At 39.3% G+C, this 21,814-nt stretch overlaps 3 protein-coding genes across 3 annotated transcripts; all 3 read left to right on the top strand.

Annotated features, from left to right (window-relative positions):
• The first annotated feature begins 57 nt into the window (after nt 1–57).
• LOC108706045 (olfactory receptor 51E2) lies at nt 58–1,220 on the top strand. Its single transcript, XM_018242728.2, has one exon. It carries the CDS (start codon nt 234–236, stop codon nt 1,167–1,169), a length of 936 nt encoding a protein of 311 aa, XP_018098217.2. The 5' UTR covers nt 58–233; the 3' UTR covers nt 1,170–1,220.
• A 9,989-nt stretch (nt 1,221–11,209) lies between these two features.
• On the top strand, nt 11,210–15,490 carry or52l1l100487582.L (olfactory receptor 52L1-like 100487582 [provisional] L homeolog). Its single transcript, XM_018247813.2, has one exon. It carries the CDS (start codon nt 11,411–11,413, stop codon nt 12,374–12,376), a length of 966 nt encoding a protein of 321 aa, XP_018103302.1. The 5' UTR covers nt 11,210–11,410; the 3' UTR covers nt 12,377–15,490.
• A 295-nt stretch (nt 15,491–15,785) lies between these two features.
• or52p1l.L (olfactory receptor 52P1 like [provisional] L homeolog) lies at nt 15,786–21,577 on the top strand. The gene is made up of 2 exons (XM_041582747.1): nt 15,786–16,748; nt 19,328–21,577. The coding sequence occupies exon 2, from the start codon at nt 19,361–19,363 to the stop codon at nt 20,321–20,323; it is 963 nt and encodes a 320-aa protein (XP_041438681.1). The 5' UTR covers nt 15,786–16,748; nt 19,328–19,360; the 3' UTR covers nt 20,324–21,577.
• The last annotated feature ends 237 nt before the right edge of the window (nt 21,578–21,814 follow it).

Genomic DNA, 21,814 nt, shown 5'->3' with positions numbered 1-21,814 from the left:
CGCTGGCGGCGAAACGCGCAAATCCGCCGCGAATTCGCGCCTGGCGAATAAATTAGCCCATCACTATTCACAAACCAATGCACATACTATGAATAGAAACTTATAATTTATTTTTTTCTAAGTTCATAGCCATCATTACTGTCATGTTGAACTCAGTTATAGCATTTTTTTTTCAATTACAGAAACCTTTCTTTCCCCCATCGTTGCATCTAAACTAAGCCACAGCTCCACTAATGGGAACAGTTAAAGCAAATGAGTCATTTTCCCACACAGAGTTTATCCTCTTTGGATTCCCTGGGATCTCCCAGTCCAGACATTGGTTGTTCTTCCCATTTTTCTTTATTTACCTGGAGATTCTGGTGGGAAACTTTCTGATCATCTATCGGATCTGGGTAGAAAAGAGTCTTCACTTCCCCATGTACTCACTTATCTGTCTTCTATTTGCCGTCAACATCTCCTGCACAACTGCAATTGTACCCAACATGTTAATGGGATTGGCATTTGGGCTAGATCATATTTCCCTTGGCTCCTGCCTGTTTCAGATGTTCTTTATATACACAGCTGTGATACTTGAGTCAACTGTGTTGATGATCATGGCTTTAGACAGGTATCTGGCCATTTGCAGGCCCCTAAGGTATCACAATATAATGAACACTCATTTGGTAGGTCAACTTTTCCTTATTGGTTTAGTTCAGAGCAGCATTTTCTCCTCTCCAATTATCATTGTGGTCTCCCAAGTCCACTTCTGCAGATCCAACATCATCTGGAATTTTGCTTGTGAGAACATGGTGCTCTTGAACCTTGCCTGTGGAGACATCTCTAAAATCCAAGTGGTGGGAATGATGGTGAGGATCCTGGTTACAGCCACAGGCATCAGCCTTCTCCTGGTTTCATACCTGTACATCTTCCACTCAACAATGAAGATCGCTAGAGGCAAAGCCTTACACAAAACTCTGCACACTTGCAGTACTCACTTGATAGTGGTTGTGTTGAACTACAGTTGTGGCTTATCATCCTCTATTTTATACAGGATACCCATTTCAGTCGATGTCCAAAATCTTTTCAGTGCAATATACTATCTGCTTCCAGCCACTGTTCACCCATTCATATATGGTTACAGAATGAAAGAGATAAGAATGTGCTTATTAAAGTCATGGAAAATTCTCTAGTAATTTAAATATATAATATATATAGTGAATAAAGTACCCCCTCTTGTAAAATATAAGGATATTATAAGTTACCGAGGAGTTTCATGACCATATAAAAACACGAGGCCGAAGGCCGAGTGTTTTTATACAGGTAATGGAACTCCGAGGTAACTTCTAATATCCTCATATTTTACAACTGGGGGTACTTTATTTATTATAATACACAAATTTCAATGAGTCATGTGACAGAAATGACATCAGAACTCACCGTTTATAACTGATGACATCAGAACTCACCGTTTATAAGGATATAATTTACAGTATATTCATGGCTTTTGTGTATTATAAGTGTAAACACATATGTTTTGTGCTTAGTTATGCCTGCTGCCAATGGTTCTTGTGGGGCTCCCAGGACATTATTGTGATTTGGAGTTGGTTGGCCATTTGGGTTTACTGGGACAGATTTGGAAAGTGATAGTGGGTTTGTGTGTGTATGTGGGGTGGGATGGTGAAGACTTTTGTGGGGTTTCATTTCTTTTCTATATCCATGGCATGTTCTGTATGTTGATTTGTCTGGATTTACTATTATCCACAGAAACCGTCTCATTTACTGCAGACTGGTCTCATCTGATATAACCCACACAGTTTATATGTAATCTATAAGGATTTCATTCAATACACACAGCCCATGTCTTATTCTGTGTGTTTGTCTGTGTAGATGTGATATTGGGCTCAAAAACCATCTCACGTACTTTATGCTGAACGTCCTGAGACCTTATAGATTACAAAGAGACAATCTGCCGTTCTTCAAGTTCGGTGCTATGACATTATATAATCGCGTGTACATTACGTTAGTTAGAGTTGATACACATTTTATATACCATAATAAGGTAAACCAGTGATTGATAGCCCCCCATTGAGGTCCCAAGTTCCATGGAGCGGATGATGAAGGGGGGATAGATATTATGGGTGAGGAGGTTGGGCAAGTTATAAAGCAGTTAAAGACAAAGAAAGCTCCAGGGCCATTTGGGATAACTGTTGAATTCTATATCACTTTAAGGATCTGTTGGTGCTGATGTTGGTGGAGGAGTTTAAAGTTCACAGTGGTTCCTTTACAAGGGTTTTTTTTTTTCTTGAGTCTGTTAACAAAAGGGAAAGGTCTGAAGCACATGAAAAACAGGAGGCTGATCTTTCTTTAAACTGAAAGAAAAACATACATAGTAAGCTAGGTTGAAAAAAGACGCACGTCCATCAAGTTCAACCTTAAGTCTATATATTGTATAACCTGCCTAACTGCCAGTTGATCCAGAGGAAGGCGGAAACCCCATCTGAAGTCTCTCCAATTTGCCTCAGAGGGGGAAAAATTCCTTCCTGACTTCCAGATGCAATGGGACCAGTCCCTGGATCAACTTGTACTATGAGCTATCTCCCATATCCCTGTATTCCCTCACTTGCTAAACACCATCCAACCCCTTCTTATACCTATCTAATGTATCAGCCTGTACCATTGATTCAGGGAGACAATTCCACATCTTCACAGCTCTCACTGTAACAAACCCCTTCCCAATATTTAACTGGAACCTCTTTTCTTCTAATCGGAATGGGTGACCTTGTGTCAGCTGGAAAGACCTACTGGTAAATAAAACATTAGAGAGATTATTATATGATCCCCTTATATATTTATACATAGTTATCATATCACCCCTTAAGCGCCTCTTCTCCAGCGTGAACAACGACAATTTGGCCAGTCTTTCCTCATAGCTAAGATTTTCCCTTTACCAGCTTAGTTGCCCTTCTCTGTCCCCTCTCTAATACAATAATGTCCTGTTTGAGTGATGGAGACCAAAACTGTACGGCATATACTAGATGGGGCCTTACCAAGGCTCTATACAGTGGAAGAATGACCCCCTCCTCCCATGACTCTCTGCCCCATTTAATACAGCTCAAGACCTTATTTGCCCTTGATGCTGCTGACTGGCATTGCTTGCTACAGACAAGTTTATTATCTACAAGGACTCCAAGCTCCGTCTCCATTATGGATTTGCCTAGTGCAGTCCCATTAAGGGTACATGTCGAGGTAAACTGGTAAGGCAAACTGGTTACAGAGTCAAAGGTTCTAAGATGGACATCATGGAGACTGACATGTCAAGAAAGAACTGGAGTTGTTAAAACTTTTATGATTACAATTTGGGTCGAGTGGGGCCCAGGTATGATATGTCCCATGGTGTCTATTGGTCTTATTTTTCTAGTTCAGATATTTTATTCCATATTTTAAACCTCTGTGGGAAAATGGCGTCAAGTCTTGAGTGTTCCCCTTTATTAAGGAATGGTTACAGGGAGCAAGGTTGGACCTGGCCAGTGGGACATCAGAAAAAAAGATAGTAGGCCCAGCCAACCGAGAGTTGCAATCGACCTGAAATGAGGTCTACTTGCCTCCTGACCTCCCATCTCCTGGCCCCGATCATGGCCACAAGGAGAGAAGGTAGAAGGGGTTCCATAGGAGGGGCTGCAGCTGTGACTGGGGGACCCATGAGGTCACTTGATGAGGAAGTCTGGTGGGCCCTGGGCCCCCGAGTCTGATGCTGACAGGGAGGTTCTTCACATATTTGACATTAGCACTGAAAATGGTAAAGGAGTGGGGTATTAGCCCATGTATGTTAAATCTGACCCCTAGAAATACCATTTATAATGAAGTGCTTAGAACTCCCCCCTGTTGTGCTGAAGCTTTACCCCACTGCCACTAAAGAGGAGAGTCTAAACTATTTAACCAGTAAAAGGCTGCCTAAACAATTGTGGATATTTCTTGGCGTTCTTTTTAGGGCAATCTCTTTATTAAGGGAAATCTCAGAATGTGGCCAATAGGAATTGCCCATGGAATTACAGGGAGGCTGAAACTCGGGAAGTTTTTGGTTGAATGTCCAATAACAAGTTTGTGTTTATAAGCCAGTCAGTGGGAAACTGGTTTTGTAATAATTGTTGTTTCTCTGATGTTTCTATATGGGATACTGACGAGACAGTGTAATGACTATGTGTTATAATCACAATAATAAGGTATTATTTGTTGCATTTCCATTGAATATACTTCCAATACTGTGATACGGGAAATCCTATTTATTAGGGAAAACTTAGGTTATGGGACAATGTTCAGGTTGCTTTCTGATTTTTCATTCTGGGTATTTTATTTTCGGATTGTTTTTCTGTGATATTGATTTTAATCAAGAAAAATTCCCTGTGCAGTGCCTAATTATCCCTGATATTAAAGTCTCTGTATCCACTGGGGCCGCCCTGAGATGAATAAATACAGTCAGGGAGAGAGATCAGTGATCGGGGGAACCTGGGACAGGTAAGTGCTCAGTACAACCCACTATATCCTCCTTCTGTCTTATGGCCAGGGGGCACATTTATGTTATTCCTAAACAGTGTCTGTGATTTGGTGTTCTCTGCACTGCTGGTTCTGACCCTTAAAACAATATTGCAGTAGGCAGCGCTCCTTCAGCAAAGACTGCAATTCCCACAATGCCTTGCATGTGCATTGCAGGAATTACATTGGCTGGAGAACCGCTGACTATTACTACTACTACACTGTTTCAACAGTCAGGATCAGCCGTGCAGACAATAGAAATGGCCAGGCAGATCGTATTTCTTATTTATAACATTTACTAGTGACGAGTGCATTTCTTCAGCAGTCATGGATTCACGGACAAAATTCCGAATTTTCGCCAGCGACTTTTTGTGTGAAACTGCAGCAAATATTTGCCGCAACAAAAGTGTCACAAACGAGTCGCCAAAAGAAAAAAGTCCCATTGACTTTGATGCATTTGGAGCAAGAAAAAAAATTTTGATCCCCAATGACGGCCAATGATTTTTTCCCCCAGTTTTGTGAAGCGAAACGAGACAGATTGGCTTGTCACTAACATTTACATTGCAAAAGAACATAATGGTCATTTACATAGCTTGTTATATAATGCTGTATAATGGAAAGTTGCTTAGAATGACATTTTTGTTGTGCAGAATTACATTTCTTTGTTTCATTATTTGGGTGGGTTTTCTTATTAAGGTTATAGATTATGCCAAAATGTTATGCTTTACATATTTCTCAAATATACATACTCTAAATCAAGACTTTTTATTTTAAATGTACTTCTCACTAGGGATTATCAGAGCTGGTATCAGAACATGATAGGAAACTATTTAGAAAGCTTTTTCTTAAGAATATCTTATTCCAAATAAGATCCTGCAATGCAAGCTGGAGGTTAAACTGGTTCTGTGTCATTGTGTGTTTTTATACTATATAGTAAATATGTGCAGTGTTTTCACTTTTCTTCTCATTTAAATTGCCAGTGAAAAATAAGTTTTGTTAACATTTCAATGGTTTGTCCAAAACTGATACTGTATGTCCCAGAAGTAGAGAGTTATTGTGAAAGTGTGCTAGGCTCCCTTATAAAAAGGGTCCAGACATATAGAAACATTGGGGTGTCACCCTGCTATAGTTCCAGGGTTATCTAGGGTACAAATAAACACTCACCCCAAATCTCCCATGCTTGATAAAGAGTGGAGTGCCACTTGAAACGTTGCACAATGTTGCTGTACTGCCATGCAAATAATTGCAAATATTAAAGGCGGTTTTATTGAAAAATTTATAGTGCTGTTAATGGATATATCCCCCTTAGCTCATAACAAGGTTACAGATATATATAAACATTGGGGTGTCACCCTGCTATAGTTCCAGGGGTACCCAGGGTACAAATAAGCACTCACCCCAAATCTCCCCCTAACTGACCTTCAGACTGGGTCCCCTTAGCTCATAACAAGGATACAGATATATAGAAACATTGGGGTAACAGTCACCCTGCTATAGTTCCAGGGGTACCCAGGGCACAAATAAGCACTCACCCCAAATCTCCCCCTAACTGACCTTCAGACTGGGCCCCCTTAGCTCATAACAAGGTTACAGATATATAGAAACATTGGGGTGTCACCCTGTTATAGTTCCAGGGGTACCCAGGGTACAAATAATCACTCACCCCAAATCTCCCCCTAACTGGCCTTCAGACTGGACCCCCTTAGCTCATAACAAGGTTACACATATATAGAAACATAATCCTTATGGTATAATCACATTTAGTTGAAATATTCCATTTCTAAAAATAGTATAAAGAAATAAAAATGAATTTCAAAGTTGCAGAAGTTAAATTTTCCAGCAGAAATAGCAGAATAAATAGAGAATACTGTATGTATGCATATAAAGTAAAGAATAAAAAGGAAAGAATAACAATAACACCTCAGTTGTCAATAAAACAGAGAGATTTTTATTTAAAGTTACCCTGGATGTTACTGTCTTTAACTTTGTAAAGTTATTGCCATTTGAGTGAATTCCCACATTAGTTGGGACACAGTACCAGACATTCAGAATTTCAATATGAATTTGCCCATTGGTCCTCGGAGCATTCCTTTTCCCATTTCTCCCATCCCCTCGCGTATATACAATTTATTCTATAGTATAATATATCGGTGCAGCAGGTGTCTATAACAGAAATTAGTTTTGGAGGTGTTCTGTATGCAGTTCATTTGGAATGTTCTGATATTTTCTGGATTTATCCAGTGTCTCACCTGTGGGCATTTGGGCAAGTCTTTAGTTTATAGCAGTGCCAAATGGGCCTGATAGGGTCCCAGGATTTTTCCCAGAGGGCCCCTTAACTTTTGTGCAGCAAAGAACAATAACTCTAATCTACCTTTCCAATGTTCTGCTTGTGTTTCATTTATCCCCAGTAATAGGAAATGATTAGTTTAGTCATTGGGGGAATGACTGAAGCGAAATTTATTGTCATAGAGAAGCAGGAGGCTGTTAATTGAATAGGGCTGGCTAATAAATGACTCAATACAGGCATTTAATCTGGGCTGTAAACATCTGGGAGACTGGGATATTCAGATGTCTCTCTGTATCTACAGCATTGGTGTTGCAGTTGGTGCTCTTTCTTTCACAGCAGTAATGCAAAAAACAAAACACACAGGAGAGCACAGTTGTCCACATAAGTCCTGGATAATGCTGGAAGCTGCCATACTGATTGCTGTTATATCCCATGTATAAAATCTTCTTGCAGGAGGCACAATAGTTCTAACATTGTGCCCCCCACAAGAGCATTCACACATGGATTGGAGTATAAACTGAGTATTTGGCATATTGTTGCCTGGGGAAACACACATTTATCTCTAAAATGACTCTAATGTATCCCCAAAGTACTTTAACAAATGCCATTCGTTGCCTAATGGAATACGTAGAGAAGGTGCCCCCCACCCAGGTATTCTTTTTCTTGTATTAAATCCAATAATCTCCTGGTAACATCTGACGCCTGCCTGTTTTTGACAAACCCAACTTGAGCATTTTTTATTACTGTAGGTAGAATGGATTCAAGCCTTCAAGCTAAAATTATGTTGTGTACAATTTCTCATCAACATTGAGCCAGGAGATCAGTCTAAAATTTGAACAAGTATAGGGTTCTTTGCCTTGTTTAGGAAGGGTCCCAATATTTGCTTCCAACGTCTCCTTAGAGAAATTGGGAAGGTCTCCTGTTTCCTTATATATAAGCAGATCTGCAACCAGAGGGGCATAGGGGGCACAATAGGGGGCCCGGTGGTTTAAGGGGGCACACTTCCTGGATTAGTTGGGCCCCCCTTGAGTTGCCAAAGTTGTTGAAAGCCTCCAAGGTCACTGCAAGCTGCGTAATGAGCACAAGCCACCGAATGGATACAAAGAAGAGGAGAAGCTGCCGAAAGTATAGACCCAAAAAAGAGCAGAATGAAGAAGACATTTAAAGGTAAGTTCCACTGAACACAAATAGTCTTTTTAAATTTTTTTAAACCCCTGTCCACCAATGTTTTTTTTTTTAACTTTTATGGAGGACCCTGGTCACTAATGTTTATTTTTTTACACATAGGAGGGTGCTGGCCACCAATGTTTTTTTTTTACTTGTAGGTTCCCTGGACACCAAAAGCTTTTTATATCTTAAAGGTGGGTCCTGACAACAAATTCATTATTATAACTTAGAGGAAGGGCTGGCCACTAATGTTTTTTTTTTAACTTGAAGTGGTCCAAGGTGACCAATATTGTTTTTTAACTTGTAGGGGGCCCTGAGCACCAATGGCTTTTTATAACTTATGTGGGGGGGGGGGTGTTTACTGTTTTTAGCACTGATGTCTGTGTAGGGACATATATTGTTAAGTTCCCCTATGGTCTAAAAATCCCACATGGTTGGAAATCCCCTGGTGTGGGCAGCTAAGTGTTGGACCTAAATTGGATATGGAAGTGGAGTGAGTCCTTTGTTCCTGTGCAGTGAGCCCTGGCAGATTCTGGATTTGGCCAGAAAGTGTCACTGTTGAATCATGTATTCTAATAACTGAGCTGCCATGTGTTCAGGGTCAGTCTACTTCCTGGTTTCACTCCAATTAGAAGTGCAGTAGCCAAGATTTAGGGGCCTAAGGAATTGAGAGGCCCATGGAGGGCTAGGGGTATGTGACTCTGAGCCTTGTGAGCTCAACCATGAAGACCTGTTTGCTTCTGCAATATTAGTAAGGTATGCGGTGGGGGTCCCAGGGGTGGTTGTGGTTGGGACCTGAGGGGTTTGCAGCTGGGGCGGCATGGGCCCAATTACTATAACAGAAGGATACACTGCACGGGGCCAGTGTTTTCTGATGATGGCCCTAGTGCTTAAGCAATGGGGTGTTTATAGATCGCTAAACTTTTTATAACATATATCTGGGTGTTCTTCTGGCCCCTGTGTGGAAAGAGATTTTAGGCATGTTAACCTCTTCTTCAGAAAATAGCTGCATCACTTTGAGTTTTGGTGTAATTGATGCGAGCTTCATATCACTAAGGGGTCCATTTATTAAACCTCAAATTTTTAAAGGGGAAAACTAAAATTTTTGAGGAAAAAACAGAACTTTTTCGAGATTAATTATACCCTGAAGCTGCTAAAAATCCAAATCTGAAAATACTCCATCTCAAACCTGTCGAGATCATGTAGAAGTCAATTGCAGATGTCCCTGAAGTTCTTTCTTGACATTGTTATCTGCGTTGGATAATTCAATTAAGTTGGGATTTTCATCCAATTTTCAGATAAAGTTGAGTCTTTGCTGCAACAATTTGATAAAGTTGAGTTTTCAGAGCATCGGTCATCAATCATACAATTCAAATTGATGTAAGAATTTTGTTACACCATTTTTATAATTGATAATCAAGTTCTATTTGTGGATGATCTAATTTTTTTATTAAAACAAAGTCGACCCCTTCCACTAATTGAACTCAGTTCAATCAATAAAAACAATAGCTGCGTCAAAGCTCAGGATCAAGCAGAATGCTCCTCCACTCCAATATCACAGTTAAAAAAGTACATTTGTTGGTTCAAAAATAAAATTTAAATAGAGTATAATTGCAATGTAAACAGTGTAATTTGAAATAAAAGTAAACTATAAAAAGCATGACATAATCCCGTTAAGTCTATGAGCAAATCATGAAACATTAAATAAACTCAATAGGTTGGTTTTATTTCCAATAAGGATTAATTATATCTTAGTTGGGATCAAGTCCAAGGTTCTGTTTTATTATTACACAGAAAAAGGAAATCATTTTTAAAAAATTTGGTTATTTGATTGAAATGGAGTCTATGGGAGATGACCTTTCTGTAATTTGGAGCTTTCTGGATAACATGTATCTGGATAAAGGAAACACTATATTGAGATATAAATATCAACCTATCTACATTCTTTTTAGTCAAAATAGTTTCTTGTAGGCAAAGAACAGATGACTTATTTTTTTTTACCAGGCTGTCTGAGACAGCCTGTTTTTTGAAGGACTGCATGGGTCAAAACTGCCTGCCCGGTTTTCCAAATTAGGAAAACCAGTAATAATTCTTCATTGTCAACCAGAGCCCAGGTCTTAAGTCTGTCTGCCTGCAAGCAATTATCCTTCAATAAAGTGTTTTTGGGTTCAAGCATTCATGTGAAGATGTCTACTTGCTGCATCAAAGGCCCTAAATATGCTTTAGAGCACAATGCGTATCTGACAGGCATGGGCGGTCACTTTACATACTTAAACCCTTACATTAACTGATAATAATTTCAATCCAATTGTAACATATATTTGCTTAATCCCTCTCTGGTTCCGTTGACATGGCAAAACCAGTTCAAAGCTTTCTAACTTATCTTGCAAGGTATGTAAGGTTTGGGGGATTCAATTTGTTTTTGGGTCACCCAGATCATGGGTGCATTTCCCTGGTACTGTATGTTTGAAACCGTTTTTTCATCTTGGATCAGTCCCCATTGTTTTAGCATTGTCCAAGCTTCTTTATGAGAAGCCCATATTGTAGAACTTCAACATTTCTGGTGAGAATTAATTCCACAGTGAACCGTCTCACTTTTTCTTTTAGAGATCTTCGAAAGTGGTCCAGGAAAATTGGCCCCATCTTGGACAGGAGTCAACTGTTGCTCTGGGGAAAGTCCGCCATTATTTTCTGCTGCGATCCTTATTTGCACTTTTGGCCAAATCTCAAGCCCAGTGTGATCTAGCATTCCTCTGCTGCAAATTCAGGTGGGTATAGATGAAAGATGTGTGTCTTCCTACTGCTTACAGCTCCATGTATAGGCTTATAATGAATATTCATTTTAGTCCCATAAATATCCCATTGTGATGGACTTCATTTAAAGGAGAAGTAAAGTTAAAAATTACTGGTAAGGCATACCCCAGTGATAATAACAGCTTACCTGATACCCAGGACTGATGCTCATGTTTGCAGAAAATGGTACTGGCCTGGGGTCCTTCTGAGTGAGCACCACATATCTATCGTCTTCATTGTTCAATGGCCCTGGGCTGAAGAACTGCTCATGAGTAGTGATGGGCGAATTTATTTGCCAGGCGCGAGTTCGCTGCGAATTTGCTAATTTCGCTGCCGTTGAATAAATTTGCGAATTTGTCGGTTCCAATACCGGCTTCAAAGTTTTTTCTACGCCGAAATCCGTGGTGAAGCGAAATGGGATAAATTCGCCCATCACTACTCATCAGCATCAGGCAGGAAGAAGAAAGAAGCAGAAGAAGATCACTTTGTGGTGCTCACACAGATGGCCCCGGGGGCCTGTGTATCACTAGGGATGTCTTACAATTGGCACCCGTGGATAATAACTTTCCTTCTCTTAATATTCCTTGCACAGTGTAAGATAAATATCAGGTTCATAAACAATCTCATGCTATTTGCTTGCCCTGCAGATCCACTATGGACACTGACCTGACTAAAGCTATAAACCCAAAAATGGAACCAGGGATCTCCAACCAGTCGTTATTTTTCTCCTACACTGAGTTTACTCTCTTGGGTTTTCCTGGAATATCTCGAGGGAGACCCCTTTTTGCAATCCCATTCTTCTTGGTGTACTTAGTTATACTGATCGCAAATTCTTTAATCATCTGCCTGATTTACACTGAGAAAACACTCCATTCCCCCATGTATTTGCTCATCTTTGTCCTTCTTGCCGTTAATATCACATTGCCAAAATTCCTCCTAGACTTGTTATTTCATCTCAACCAAGTTTCCCTGACCGGCTGTCTTCTACAGATGTTTTTTATTTACTTCATGTCAGTATGTGAGTCTGGTGCTATGCTATTAATGTCCTTAGACAGATACGTAGCAATCTGTAGGCCACTGCATTACCATAACATCATCACAAAGAAGTTCCTGGTCTCATTGACATTTGTTGTAATTATTCGGAGCTTTGTCCTTGTTTGTCCATTTGTCCTTTTAACCTCTATGGTCCAGTTCTGCAGGTCGAACATCATCTTGAACTTTGCATGTGAAAACATGGCACTTCTCAGTCTTGGATGTGGAGACACCACCAAACCACAGATGGCTGGGTTGATTGTGCGCATCATTGTTACTGCACTTGATGGTAGTCTATTTTTTGTTTCCTACTCAACCATACTCTACACAGCCGTAAAAACTGTGGATAATAAATCTCGACACAAAGCTCTCCACACCTGTGGGACACACTTGTTGGTGACAATGCAGGTCTATGTGAGTGGACTAGTTTCTTCCATTGTGTACAGGATGGAGTCCACTGTTTCAACAGATGTTAAGAATCTCTTTACTGCACTGTACCTAATTATGCAAGGTGCATTAAATCCCTTGATATATGGACTGAGGGTTTCAAAGATCAGAAAGGGCCTAGTTAAATACTGGAGAAAATAAAACAAATTGCTCTCATTATGGAATAGAAGCCATTCCCAACCCCACCAAGTGACAGCAGTTAGATTGGGACATAAGTACCTTGTTTCTAATGCAGGTTCTATTATCTGATGTTGAATATTAAAACTCTTTGAGTGTTGATGATATTTTGGATGAGCAACTTCTGTAGCATCCTTGGGCATTTATTCCTAATCCAAGTTTTCCTGTACTGTGCCAGGCCACTAGCTACAATGGGCCCTCAATATATTAATAAAAGGACAATATATTACTAGCTGCTTTACCTTTGATACTTAATTAAAGTTTTAGGAGTTCTTCGTCCTATTGTAGTTTAATGTTTCAACTGCAAGTATCTGAACCATGTAGTAGTAAAAATATGATGCATCTTACTACACACCATCTTTCAACGATGGCTATAAAATGATAGTACATGATAACACCACTTGGAAATTAACTCAGTGTCCTCCAGCAGTTTTCTAAACTCTTGAGATCCTGATTTCAATAGGCAAAGGTGCTTTAGTTTGGAATACTGGAACCTAAATATTATTAGGCCCTTAACCAAGGCTGCTAATATTGATTATTGCTACCACCAGTACAAACAAATAAAAAATATTCTCTAAAGTCACTTTTTTAGATTTAGATGTGCTGGAAACTGTTCAGTGAGGTATGGGACCACTTTAGTTGAAGGCGCTGCTTCAAAGTGGTTTTATCACGGTCGGCACTAAATCCAGAACCAATGCTAAGCACCCTGTTCTCGGCTCTTGCTTCCGCCTTATGCCACTTCTTACTTATGCCACTAAAATGTCCATACATAGTAACAAGTAACCAGATTTGGATTTGGATTTGCTCAAGGGTGCACATTTTGAGAGGGAAGGAGTAGTTGGAAACATAAGGCTTAATCATGAGAACAAAGGAATAGAAGAAATGAGGAGAATTAGAAAAGATGAGAATGTTTTTGGGTGAAATTTACTTTGCATTTGAAGAAGTTTGCAGGTTCTGGAGGCATATAGAAAAGTGAGTGATTCCGTTAGTGAGAGAGGCAGAACCACAAAAAATGGATTTGTTGCTGTTTATAAATGTACCATAGTATATCTTGCTTAATCCGGGAGAAACCAGAGATTAAGCATAAAAATGCATAGTAGAGACAGTCATTTTTTGCATGAAATTTCCTTTGCGGATTGTGTATAAAAGTGCAGGAATCATACATGAAATAGTTGAAAGAATTGATTTATAGGTAGTAACAAGTGAATCAGGATCAGACATGGATTTGAGAGAGATGAGCCTGAAGCTGAGAGTGTTAGTGCAGATAGGTCAATACTGTGCATTTTCTGAATCAGAACTTCTGGATGAACATTAGTTGAAGAATTAGTGTGCTTGGAGAATGTCAACATCATTATGGAGGCTGTTGTCCACTGGTGGTGATAAAAGAAGGAGGTTAAATTAAGAAGCAAGTAGGCCAAGACTGAGAAGGGTCATCATTATACAGTTGAAGTCACCCAAGAGTCACCCAAGAGTTGTCAGTACAAACAAAAAGGATAAGCCGAAGTGAATTTCGACAGTTGGCGGTCCAAATAACAGTTAAAGTGTGAAGTGGAAATGAAAAGAGAGGAGAATACCTACTATTCACCCATGGCCAATGAACAACCAGGGAGGGGTTTGAGAACAAGAGGCCTCCATAAGAAAGATCTGCCTCAATAGCATTCTTATTATGAGTGACTCAGGTTTTAATTAGGACAAAGAGATTAAGTGAACTAGAATGGGTTATTTAGACGGCACTAGAAAGGGGGAGATGAGAAAATTGTGACAAAACTGCTGGCACTAAGATTGGAACAAAAAGCAAAATTTGTAATCTGGTATCTTTAACTTCATAATTCATAAGAAAAGTTGAAGTGCAGGACAAATCCACAGCAGTAGTCTTAGATAGACTGCAAATATTCTTTATTGGGGGAAGTGATGTCTAAGACTACTGCTGTGGATTGTTCCTGGACTTCAACTTTTCTTCTGATTGATTCAATTGGGGTATTAACACAGGATACCCTGTGGGATAATCAACAAGAATTTTTTAATGTTGAGCTGCAGCTCATCTATATACAGTATATTCGATATGGCTTGGGCAAATCTGAGGTTAGAGAGTTGTATGGGACCGTTCTTGTCAATTATGTGGCCCCCACTTCCTTCCTGTTTTGGAAACTACTAAATTCTCCAATCCCCTCTACTGCACTGAGCTTGCAATAAAACTCTTATTCAGATGGCACTGGACTCTCAGCATAAGCCAATTGCACAAACCTGTACTGGTGAAACTGGGAAGAAAATGGTTTCCATTCCACAAATAAGGGTTCAGTTGGCAGTGAACCAAATTATTTCAACTTGTAGCATTATAGTAAACTGAGTGGCACCGTCTCTGTGAGCTCACTTTCATATATATATTTGTGCTCCGGGTGAGATCTTTCTCTCAGGTGTAAGCCCTCGCAACGGTGTGAAGGAAGGGTGTAGTGGATCTGTAACAAAGTGCTATGCACAATAATTGGAGTACACAGGAATCATCAATCACATAGAGCACATAGGATAGCATATACTCACAAGCACCAATGATCAGCTTAGTCCCTATAGACAAGGGAACATGTACAGCAGCACGGCACGGCAAATTCACTTTACGCTCCCAGAACATTGGGAAGTTGGTCAATGTGTTAAGATGCTGCACACGGCAATATTTACAGGGACGTTTTAGAAATGCAGCACATTGCAATATTCCCTATAGAACATCGACTGCACCGACACAGGTACTGAATATAATTAATTATTAATATTATTATTATTATCATTAACATGTTTTTATAAAGCTGTGCCAATTTATTGAAACTTTTCTGATCCTTGGGGATTGGCCAGTTCAATGTTTCATAAATCAGCCCGCCATCTCTCTCAGGTGTGAATTGTCAACAATTAATTTACAACTAACAATTATTTAAATAATTAACAATTCAGTAAATAAACAAAATAAGGAACCAACAATCTTTTAGAGAATACAGAATTAATCCGTGGCTGTTTAACCCGAATGGTTCCCATTAAATTAAGAAAAAAAAATTATGAATAGTGATGAGCAAATCTGCCCCATTTCACGAAACTGCGATAAAATTTGCACAAAAATTTTAACTCACACGACAATTTTTCTTGCTCCAAATGTATTAAATTCAATGAGTGTTTTTCTTATGGCGACTTTTTGTCTTGACGACATTTTTGCCTTGGTGAATTTTTTGTTGTGCCAAGTTTTTCCCCTGCCGAAAAATTCACAGATGTCGAAATGCGGAATTTTGCTGTGAATCTATGGCTGGTGAAAAAATTCGCTCACCGTTAATTATGGAATTCTGATTAAAATTTTATTGAAAAGTTACAACATTTCCAAGTGGGTGGGCACACTGGTGCTTAGAGACTCTCTTGATGTTGGATTAAGAAAACTAGTTATTGTAGCTTGTAGCACCCATCTCTCTCCAACATATTGGGTGTTGAGCAGGACTCTCAGAAACCAAAGCAAATTGCAGTTCTTTCATCTTTTCTATTTTGTGTTCTTCTTCTTTGATTCACAATATCTGGTTCTTCCTATAGGAGAATCTGGTGCTTCTTCTCCAGGCTTTGTTGCAGAGGATCCCTTGTTATTTTTGGGCGACAAGAATATTCTTTCCTTTCTAGAAAGAAATTTGCGCCCGCCGAAAAATATGGTGGTGATCACCAGTTCCTTCAGAAATACCCGGAGCCGTTACAGTTTTCAGCAAACAGGAGCATTGGCCTGGGGTATCAGGTAAGCAATTATAATCACTGGGGTAACATTTGGCAATGTCCTTTATAAAATAATAAAATCCACCCTACCTTACAGATTCTAGGAATATTCAGGTGAAAAATACTGCAAAGCAAGGGGACCCCTTTGTTTTACAAATATTTTTCAGGACATTGTTGCAGTATTAATCCTTATACGGTAGAGCTGCTACAGAAGTCTATGCTGAAGGCTTCAGCTCTCCCCTTGTGCTTCATTATCTGATTAGGAATAAATCCAAAGAGACACAAACACAAATATCAGCCAATGTTCCTTAATGACCTGAGCAGAGTCTGAGCTGTAGGAAAGTCACAAGTGAGTTCAATTCCAGTGAGACTCCATCTGTTTGTATAAATACCCCTTATACCTCCAGCTCAGTCACTCACTTTTATGTTCTTCCCTCTAAACATCTCCCAGTTCTACTCAACTCCCTAACACTTCCAGGGACCTGAGTGTCCACTTGTATTCACATCTGCACAAGACTTCAGGGGAAGAGAAGTTCAGATCTTCATCTGAGAGAAAACGTATGAGAGAGAAGATCCGGTGGGACAACCAGACTGAGCCCTAGAGCAGGTACCATGTATTTGAATCCCCCACGTTTCTTAATCTGCTGAAAATTACAGTACATCATTTTAAGCCTTTAATAAGCTATATACTGTATATATATATATATATATATACACACACACACACACACACACTTTGGGATTTGGAGGATTTCTTGGACAAACATAATATCATAGGCTATTGTAATATTTATTTATACAGTTAGTTAGTATAGATATTTATGGAAATCCATGATAATAATCCTTATATTTTACAATAGGGGGTACATAATTCAATATATATATATATATAGAGAGAGAGAGAGAGAGAGAGAGAGAGAGAGAGAGAGAGAGAGAGGGAGAGAGAGAGAGAGAGAGAATTATTTGTAAAGGTTAAAAAATATGGATTATAGTCTTTTTTCAACCCAAGCTAACTATGAAAAAACATGTGGCCCAAAAAACTTGACCCAAAATTTTAAAGTAACTGGCCCTTTGGGCTGGCTCCAAAACACTGCTTCAGGGCCACTTAGGAGGTAACCCTACAGTTTGGTTACAGAAATCACAATTTTTACTAACTTTAATCTGCAATAACATCCAATAAAAAAAATTATAATTTATTAAAGTATAAAACCAAAATCTCAGGGTTTATTGCTTCTATCAAATCTACGGCATATTCACTGAATCCCTTAAATGTGATCATACTCAACAGTATTTTGATAAACATATACTCTTTATACATTGTCTACAACCCTGTTTCCAAAAAAGTTGGGAGACTGAGTAAAATATAAATAAAAAGAGAATGGGATGATGTGCAGATCAATTAAACCTGTTATTTTTTTTTTTTAAAAAAAAGGTTTTATTTTTGTATTTTCAAAAAAGAAAAATTTTAACCATTACAAAAAGGAAAGAAATTAAAAAGAATAAAACATAAATAAAACATACATAGTACAGTCTAAAGTTCAAGTACAAGACAAGTAAAGCATAGTGAAATGGTCACATTGTCAATCAGTGCAAAAGAAAAAAGCTCGTACACAATGACACGGATGAAACACAGCAAAAACAACCTAGGTCACTCCATAAGTTAGATCATCTAGTCTTGCATTAGTCGTGTACCGGGAGTTATATTAGGGAGCAGCCGTGGGAAGCAGATCAATCCAGGGACCCCAGATCGTGTGGAATTTATCAGGACAGCCTCTAGGTAGGTAGACTGCTTTGTGCAGTGTGTCATTAATAACTTTTTTCCAGCGGGTAAGTGTGGCAGGGCTGGTGTCCTTCCAAGTGAGAAGGATGGGTTTTTTTGCATAGTACAACAGCTGTAGGTAAAAGAGCCTCTGATATGATTGTAGCACTAGGGGACCCGTGGAACCTAGCAAACACAATTCCGGGGATCTTATAAGTGGAAGGGAGAAATTCGTTGCTAGGAACCGAAGGATTTGGTCCCAGTACCTTTGAATAAGAGGACAGGACCAGAACACATGCATGAGGGTCCCCACCTCTGTCCCGCATTTGTAGCAGGTGTCTGGGGTGCCTGGATAGATCTTTGCCAACTTTTGTGGAGTCAAGTATGTTCTATGGAGAAATTTCAATTGAATCCATCTATCTCTGTTGGAGATAGTGAGATCAGGGACCTGGTCTAAGACCTCCTCCCAAGCTTCCTCTTCCATTTCAGGGATATCTACAGCCCATTTTAATCGGAGCCCGTTTAGGTGAGACTTATAGGAACTGCCCAGAATCGAGTATATCATAGTGACTGGTTTCGGTAGGGCTGGTCTCCTGAGGTGGAGCTCCAGCTGGCTCTGTGAGATATCTAGTGGCATGGAGGGGAACTGTGCCGTGAGGGCATGTCTGAGCTGAATGTATCGGAACAGCATGAGAGAGGGTAGGTGGTGCAGTTCTCATAGTTCCTGAAAGGATTTGAGCTGGCCCCCCTCTATTACTTGGGCCAAGTATTTGATTCCCCTCTGGGCCCAGAGTTCAGCCTGTGAAAAGTTGCATAGATGTGGGAGGTTTCTGTTTTCCCATAGAGGGGTACCTGGGGACCAGGTGTTAGGTTGAGGGTAAAGACACTGACACCATTGAGGGAGTAGAAGGATAAGTGATTGGCTAGGGCTTCTAATGAGGTGGCACTGGCTGCCTCTGCCAAAAGAGCTGGGTTAGATAGGTCTTGGGTCAGCCACCAATGAGCATAAACCAGTTGTGAAGCATGATAGTAGAGCAAAAAATTGGGTAACGCTAGACCCCCTTTTGTTGTCGGGAGTTGGAGGGAAACCTGTTAATTAAGTGCAAACAGTACAAAGACAACAGATAAAATTTTGAAAATGAAATTTTGTTTTCTGAAAAAAAATATCTGCTCATTTGGAATTTGATGCCAATTATTTTCCAGAAAACAATTACATTTTTAGATTTGATCTGTTGTCTTTATACTATTTGTAAATCATAATGTTCCCTTTTTATTCATGTTTTAAACAGTGTCCCAAATTTTTTGGAAACAGTTTGATTTTACGAAAAAACAGAAATTAATTTGAGCCCAATAAGAATATGATCTGATCGTAATGGACTGCGTGTAATTTTCATTTCAAAATCTCCTTCTATTTTCTTACCCTGCAGAGCCCATTTGGACACTGACCTATAAACCCAAATATGGAACCAGTGGTCTACAACCAGTCATTGATTCTCTCCTACACTGAGTTTATTCTCTTGGGTTTCCCTGGGATATCTGGATGGAGACCCCTCCTGGCAATTCCATCCTTTTCTGTGTATTTGGTTATCCTGAGTGGGAATTCTCTCATCATCTGCCTGATTTACACTGACAAAACACTTCATTCCCCCATGTATTTTCTCATGTCAGTGCTTTTTGCCATTAGCATTACTATTTCTACTGCCATATTGCCTAAATTCCTCCTTGACTTGTTATTTCATCTCAACCAAGTTTCCCTGACTGGATGTCTTCTGCAGATGTTTTCTATTTACTTCTCATCAATATGTGAGTCTAGTGTGATCCTATTAATGTCCTTAGACAGATATGTAGCAATCTGTAGGCCATTGCGTTATCATAACATCATGACAAAGAGTTTCCTCATCTCAATGACAATCATTGCAATAATTCGGAACTGCCTCCTTATTTGCCCATTGGTCATATTAACCTCTATGGTTCAATTCTGCAAGTCGAACATCATTCTGCACTTTGCATGTGAAAACATGGCGCTTCTCAGTCTTGCATGTGGAGATACCACCAAACCACAGATTGCTGGGTTAATTGTGCGAATTCTTGTCAATGTCCTTGATGCTGGTCTACTCTTAATTTCCTACTCAACCATACTCTACACAGTCATGAAAACAGTGACTGGGAAATCCCGACACAAAGCTCTTAACACCTGTGGGACACATATATTGGTGGCAATGCTGCTGTACGTGAGTGGACTGGCATCTTCCCTTGTGTTGAGGATGGACACAACCTTGTCAATTGATGCTAAGAATCTATTCACTGCACTATACCTACTTGGCCCAGCTTTCTTATACCCCTTTATATATGGATTAAGGGTGTCAGAGATCAGAAAGAGTCTGGTTAAATGCTGGAGAAAACAGAACAATTTGTTCTCATGATGAAATGGAAGACATGCTCAACATTCTTAGTGCTGGCAGTAGGTTGATGCAAAAGTACCCAGTTTGCAATGCAGAATATGGATATATCAAGCATTGAAACTTTGATACTGTATGTCTGTCGTTAGCTACATCTGACCCTCACTAAATGGAAGTCATAAAATTATAAAAAGTAGGTTTTAAGAATTATTTGTTATCTGCGTGTTTGTGAACCACTATGTAATAATGTAATAATAAATATATGATAAACCCATCTTGCTACCAACTATGTTTTAGTAGATGTTTCAGGGCAAATACTGAGTTAGTACAAAATACCTAACTGGGTTCCAAAGAAAAATACTTGATTCTGAGCCACTTCCAGCTATTTTCTAAACACTGATTTTCCTTTCTCAAGAGACAAAGCTGCTTCCCTTGGAACCAAGGTGGCTTGACATGGTACAACCCACATCCTCTTTGTTTGGGTGTCTAGGACAAAACATGCCTAGACCACATATAAAAAACATTGACATGAGCTGACTAGAACCGATAGATACAAAGTTCATACTAATGTGAATTGTTGATATTTTTTTCAGATGGGTGGGGAAATGTACAATGTCTAATGAGTGAGAGTCAACTGATTCCATGTATGTAGACTAGTCTGTGCATAAGCCTTAATGAAAACAGATTTTTTGGGAGGGTGTAAATAGGGTCAACTGGAGATGTACTTGTCAGCATGCTTATTAGACTTGAACCCATCACTGGAATTTCATGGAACCCAAATCAAAGATTCAACAGAAGTTCACCTTATCAAGTAACAATACAATTAGTGGGCCATTTCTCCTTATAGTTGACAAGAGAAGGGAAGGTTGGGCTTAGACCTTCCTTAAAAGTCTTCTGTAGATCCCATCTCAATTTTATTGTGCCTTTATAGTTCCCATTGGGCAATATGGAATGTCTCTGGTGGCTTTAAAAATAGCATGTTAGATGGCCATGGTGAAATTGAGTTAGTTGTAATGCTATTGCAGTAGTCACCCTGTTCTGCCTCCATAATATAGCTGGTGGACCTTCTACTTTTCTCCCAACTAGTGAAAAGGCCCTTCCACTGGAGTCACATATATTTTCCCTGTTTGTTTATATTCAGGATTATTTGATGTAACAATGAGATGAGTGATTTTTTTTTGCAGACACAGATTTGCAATGATTTGCAGTATTTCGCCACCTGCAATTTTACTCATAACTGTGGCAAAAATTTGCTGCAACAAAAAAGTCTCCACAAGAAAAAACACCAATTGACTCAAATGCATTTGAGTGAGAAATAATTGAGAAAAAAACACTCATTGACTTTAATGTATTTAGCAAGTATGAATTTTTTTTGACACCTATTGAATTCAATGCATTTTGCAAAATTTTCACCAATCCACTCACCACTGGTAACAATGCAACTCATCCTTAAATAAAGTAGCCATTGTTCCAAATGCATTCAATCAAGGTTTTTGCAGGGATAGGTAATACTAG

The sequence above is a fragment of the Xenopus laevis genome, chromosome 2L (assembly GCF_017654675.1).
Source record: "Xenopus laevis strain J_2021 chromosome 2L, Xenopus_laevis_v10.1, whole genome shotgun sequence".
Taxonomy (NCBI): domain Eukaryota; kingdom Metazoa; phylum Chordata; class Amphibia; order Anura; family Pipidae; genus Xenopus; species Xenopus laevis.
The sequence above is the reverse complement of the archived record's forward strand: the minus strand, read 5'-3'. Positions and strand labels throughout refer to the sequence as shown.

Excerpts from the sequence above, each read along its gene's own strand:
- or52p1l.L (XM_041582747.1), top strand. The coding sequence starts at position 19,361 with ATGGAACCAGTGGTCTACAACCAGTCATTGATTCTCTCCTACACTGAG.
- or52l1l100487582.L (XM_018247813.2), top strand. The coding sequence starts at position 11,411 with ATGGACACTGACCTGACTAAAGCTATAAACCCAAAAATGGAACCAGGG.
- LOC108706045 (XM_018242728.2), top strand. The coding sequence starts at position 234 with ATGGGAACAGTTAAAGCAAATGAGTCATTTTCCCACACAGAGTTTATC.